Genomic DNA, 5,663 nt, shown 5'->3' with positions numbered 1-5,663 from the left:
TTTCCCTAATAAATATAAATAAGCAAAACCTGTTTACAAAAATTACTCACACTTACTTTCCATAATCACAGAAGTCTCCAGTTTTTAAAGATGACCACCTTTCAATAAAACCATTGGCAGTCAAAAAATAAATCATTCAAAGACTAAATTTCTAAGTTCACCTCAATTCAGCAAATATTTATTGAGTATATACTATGTGCAATGAATATATGTAGTAGGCTGTGCTGTAACAGAAACAAACAAAAGTAAAATATGATCCCTATTCTCAGTAAGTTTAAAATTAATGATGGAAACAGACATGTAAATAGTAAACAAAAAATTAAACAAGTACCATAATAAAGGTATAGTACAAAAAGAAAATACTATTGGTTCTTTGCTCATTTAGCAAAGCAATTCAGGGTTACCTTATTTTTCTTTCTACACTGTTTTCTCTCTCTCTCCCTTTTTTTTGGCCGCGCTGCACAGCACGCAGGATTGTAGGATCTTAGTTCCCCGATGGCCAGGGATCGAACCCTTGCCCTCTGCAGTGGAAGCATGAAGTCCTAACCACTGGACCACCAGGGAATTCCCTCTACACTGTTCTCTCTAAGTCTCATTATTTCCCAAAACACTTCCAGACCGTCCCAAGGTAATTCACAAACATCACATTGCTCTAATACCACAACAGAACAATGTGAAGATCAGAAAACTAAAGGTACTCCAGATCCCTATTTACATCTATTTAAAGGAGATTACTAGAAGACAAAAAATACTCATTTAAGAATATCCAAACACTTTCTCCAAAGTTCCAACTCCAATATTAATTTTGCTGACTGAAAATACAGTAAATAAACCAAATAAATTGAACATTAACAACTTCTTAATAAAATTAACAAAACTAACCTCTTGTTTTTTTTCCAAACTACACTAAATACAAATAATCTAACAGCTATATCAATATAACTAGTCTTTTCTGAAGTCAAAGAAGGAAATATAGATTACAGGGATCCTTTCTTATATATTACTACTCTACCTCACTAATCTCTAATCTTTTAAAAAATTTATTTATTCATTTATGTCTGCAGTGGGTCTTCATGGCTGCTTGTGGGCTTTTTCTAGTTGCTGCAAGTGGGGTCTACTCTTCGTTGAGGTGTACCAATCTCTAATCTTTAAGACTCTAAACTACATTTAAATATTCATAGAAAATAATTCAAATCCCTTCAAAGTAGTTTGTTATCTTGAGATCCACCCTTCAGCTACAAAAAAGTTCATCAAAGTTAGATACTCAAAAACAGTTTTTTACAAAATACAAAGATTTCACAAATATCAGAGCCATGAATATGTTAAATTCTCAGTAAGCAGAAAGGGAACAGTTAGACACCACTTTCAAAACACTACTTATTCTTCACCAGAAGTCTGAGATCTCAGAGCCATTAGAGTACCCCCCAAAAATGAACTTGGTCTGGGGAACCATAGAATAAAAAAAGGTAGAGTATAATTTTGACTAACCAGGCTGATTTAAAAACAGAGCATTACAGAGTATAAACATAACTAAAAATTAAAAGTAGCAAAGCATATCAAACATAAAATTATGTTTTCTATTTAAACATTTTATTATCTAAATCCTCAAGTTAAAAGGAGCTACCATGACAGAGAGGATTCTGCCAATCTAAAAGAAGATAATGGCTTTCTCCTAATCAAGGAGTAGACAGGGTAGGTATCAGAAATAAAAAAAAAAATCCACTATGAGCTACTTTTATAAAAAACTAGGGGTATACACGTGATAACAATAACAGTAATAGTAGTAACTGAGTACTAATAGGATTGTTCTGAAAACATGTATTCATTCAATTCTCACCATAATCCTATGAAATAACTATTATAATACCCATTTTCAAACTAAGATACTGAGGGACTTCCCTGGTGGTCCAGCGGTTAAGACTCTGCATTCCCAATGCAGGGAACCCGGGCTCCATCCTTGGTCAGGCAAGTAGATCCCTCACGCCGCAACTAAGAGCCCGCATGCCGCAACTAAAGGATTCCCGCATGCGGCAACTAAAGATCTGGCACACAGCAACGAAGACCCCGCGTGCCACAACTAAGACCTGGCACAGCCAAAGAAAGAAAAAAAGAAATTTCTTTTTTTTTAATTAAGAAATTGAGCCACAATGAGGCCAGCTATTGGTAACCTTGGTAGATAATTCCATATGAATATTCACATAAACCTGATAGAGCCACAATTAAAAACAAAACAAAAAATTAGATTCTAAAACCTATGCACACTGGATAAAATGGGATATTCACAAAGCATAATAATTGCCTAAAATACCTATCTCTTCATCACATCTCTGTAAAATTCTCACTAAAACAAAACAAAGCACCTAAAAAAAAAAAAAGGGCACCTGACAGAATGCTGTATGTTCTTAAGGGAGAAGAGAGACCAATCTCTTTTAGCTATCCACTGCACTTCATTTCTATCTTCAAAGAGAATTATCCCTCAGTTTTCTTCATTTGAACATCTTAATCACTGAACAAAATACATACAAAAAACTTAGAAACTTAAGAAATGTAATGCTTATGACACTACATGGTTAACACTTCCTACATCTAGAGCTTGGTGCTCTAGAACCAGACTGAAATCCTGACTCCATCACTTACTTGCTGTATGACTGTGGGCAAGTTACTTAATTTCTCTATGCCTCAGGTTTTGGAAAATGGGAATAACAACAATGGCTTATACAGTATGTTTGTGTATATATGTAAATATGGTGCTTACTGTGTACCAGGTACTGTTCTGAGCAGTTTACATATGCCTATTGACTTATTTAATACTTACAGCAACCCTCTGAGGTAGTGTCTCACCTTTTTACAGATGAGGCACTGAGAAGCAATTTGCCCAAGATCAAATGGCTAATAAGTGGCAGAAGCAGGATTTGAACTGAGACAGTCTGGGATTCGGGATTCCATGCATGCTCATTATCATTAGGAGTAAGTACCTCATAGGGTTATTATGGATAATTTAACACATACAAAATGCTTAGTCCAGTGCTTGGCAAGTAGTAAGCACTCAATAAATATTCGTTATTATATTTTTTCTTGGCTTTAATTCAAAAGATTTCTCATTTCTTTAGAGGTCACTACTGACTAGCAGTAAGGCAAGACTTGAGGCCAAACCTATTATTTCTAATGATTTGTTTAATTCACATCTTGGGTTCTAACTTAAGACAAACACAGAAACCAAAAGATCTTGACTTTTGACTACGAACTTTGCAGAAAAACCACAACAAAAAAGAAAAATATCGTCCTAGGAAAAGTTACACCTCTGTATCCCCTAGTCGAGTACTTTTCAAATATCCGAAAAATTGTAGGCCTGAGGCAGAGCTAACCACATTTAATACCAAAACCTGAATCCCGACAAAAACGCAATTACTTTTAAACCAACCAAGCCAAACAGAGACTAGTCCCTCAGTGGTGTTAGGTCTGAATTTTTAATTGAATCGCCAATCTCCCTGCTTTTTACCTAATCGTCACCAAACCACTCCACTCTTTTAGATCCTATGCTTTACTTGGCTTCCCATCAACCCACGTAAACCCTCCTTCGGTTTTCGCTTCGTTTTTTTCTAATCTGCTAGCTTGAAGCACTTGATGAGAAGACTGTGCTTTTCTAGGCACCGCCTAATACACCACCATCCCACGAAGTCCTTCCTAACTATCTTTTCTTTCTGTCAAGCGCCCCGGCCCCGCGGTGGCCCTGCCGTCTGGAGCCCGTCAGAAACGGCCAACTCTCGGGGCGTCTTGACGCTTCTGTGCGGCGCCAGGCGCATAAAACGCCCAACCAGCCCTTCTCGGGAACCACAGATTTAACCGAAGCCGCCGGGCTCTCAAAGACCTTCCCCAGAAAGGACGGCTCCGTCCGACCCTTGACCTCGCCCCCCGATAACACCCACCGCGCACAAGCCTGAGGTGAAACCCGCGGAGTTTTCCTCACAAAGAGCCGGGGTCCCCCGCGAGCAGTGGCTCCCCTTTGGCCGGGGGGGGGGGGCGGAAACAGGATCCGCACTCCTCTGCCTTTCCAACCTCCCGGCCCGAAGCGCCCCCCGTCCCCTCAGACACAGCCCCGCCGAGGAGACGCCCGAGGCCCTCGGGCTCGATCCTGACTCCAGAAAGCGCTCCTCCCGTCCCCACCGGCCCCCGCTTGGTTCCGCCCACCCGTAAGAAAACTCCATCGACAACTGCGGCCAACCGCCCCTTCCCCCACAAACCGCGGTACTTGGTTCCACCCACACCTCCTCCCACTCCAACTCGGTGCGACTCGGCTCCTCACCCAAAGACATATCAATTTTGTCCAGGTTTTCATTGCTACGGGCTTTCGGCGGCGGCGGCGGCGGCGGCGGGGTTGCGGTGGCTCCCATTAACCGGGTACCAAACCGGTTCATAGCTGGAGACGTCGCGCTGGAACAGTCAGCGAAGAAGGCCAGGGGCTGAGGCCTGCCACCTCCCACTCACGCACGCAGACTAGCCGCACCGACGGAGCGCGCACGCGTGCTGGCTGCGTCCTCTCCCACCCGCGGCGGAGGGCTGGGGGAGGAACCAGGAGACGAGCGGCTGGCGAGAGTGGCCCCAGGCCCCGGACTCGCCCCTAGCGCCTCTTGCCGGACCGGAGGAAACATTGCATCCGCTGCTCTGGCCGCTTTCGAGTGCCGCTGTTTTAGCAGTTAGCCTTTCCGCCCAAATTATGCTGGACCCTGAACGCCTCAGAATCACATGCCTTAAATGAGATCATGTTCCTCCGTGCCCTTCGAGTCCCTCCTGCTACAGAAAGGCCCCCTAAGCTTTGATACACACGAACCTTTCACACCCCACTGCAGAGCAGCCCCAGAGGCTGCGAGCGTGGACTGCAGAACTGCGCCCCAGCTCCCCTCTTCACCGGCAGCACGCGGAGCGACACGTCCGGACGCAAAGCAGAGGCTGCACTGATACTTCTTGCGTCAGCATACTAATAAAAGTAAATGCTAACGTTTCCCATATCTGTACCACTTCTCAGCCGGCGCTCTCAAAACGTTTGGCACGGTACCTTATTAAGACATCACCTTCCCTCGGGCGAGCGGTAAGTACCTCTGCTTATTTGGCTGCATTTTTCTCTAATTCACTTGAGTTGGGAATTGATAAGGGGATTCATTTTCTTTCTAATCATCCCTGTGGGAAAACTTATTAATATTTGATGAATTCCTGCATAGTAACTTTTTTTCCTGTTAACAAAACCTGATATTCTCTCTTTCTTACCTCCTTCTGCTCCAGATAACTGCGCTTGTGTGGAAGCATTTAGGTTATATTATCGTCATAGCAGCTTAAACTAAGATATTTGCATCTAAGAAAAAAATTAGGGGCAGGTATTCCGTTCATTTAGAAATCTCTGCCACCTTCCTCCTCTGCACTTCCTAAAATTTCTCTTTACATAGAAACGAGCTAGTGACCTAAAGTATCTCAAACCCACAATAGCCTATACTTTATTTTTTCCCCAAGACAAAAATACAACCATATGAGAAGAGTGAATCAGCTGAAGAGGCACCTATGAAGGGATGCAAGAAACTTAAATGGTGGAGGAAGGTTTGGACTCAAAAAGACCCATGAACAATATTCAGCATGTCAAGGAGAGTATCATGTATGCTCTTAGCACAAAGTGC

The 5,663-nt window shown here is 42.5% G+C and overlaps 1 protein-coding gene across 1 annotated transcript in view; it reads right to left on the bottom strand.

Annotated features, from left to right (window-relative positions):
- Positions 1 to 4,477, bottom strand: part of FYTTD1 (forty-two-three domain containing 1) — a 30,139-nt gene extending 25,662 nt beyond the window's left edge. Inside the window, exon 1 of the mRNA XM_007448010.1 lies at positions 4,304 to 4,477. Coding sequence (XP_007448072.1) covers positions 4,304 to 4,415 — 112 coding nt within the window. The 5' untranslated portion in view covers positions 4,416 to 4,477. The remainder of the gene's footprint in view (positions 1 to 4,303) is intronic.
- Between the last annotated feature and the right edge of the window lie 1,186 nt (positions 4,478 to 5,663).

Source organism: Lipotes vexillifer, unplaced genomic scaffold (assembly GCF_000442215.2).
Source record: "Lipotes vexillifer unplaced genomic scaffold, Lipotes_vexillifer_v1.1 scaffold1837, whole genome shotgun sequence".
In the NCBI taxonomy this organism is placed as follows: domain Eukaryota; kingdom Metazoa; phylum Chordata; class Mammalia; order Artiodactyla; family Lipotidae; genus Lipotes; species Lipotes vexillifer.
The sequence above is the reverse complement of the archived record's forward strand: the minus strand, read 5'-3'. Positions and strand labels throughout refer to the sequence as shown.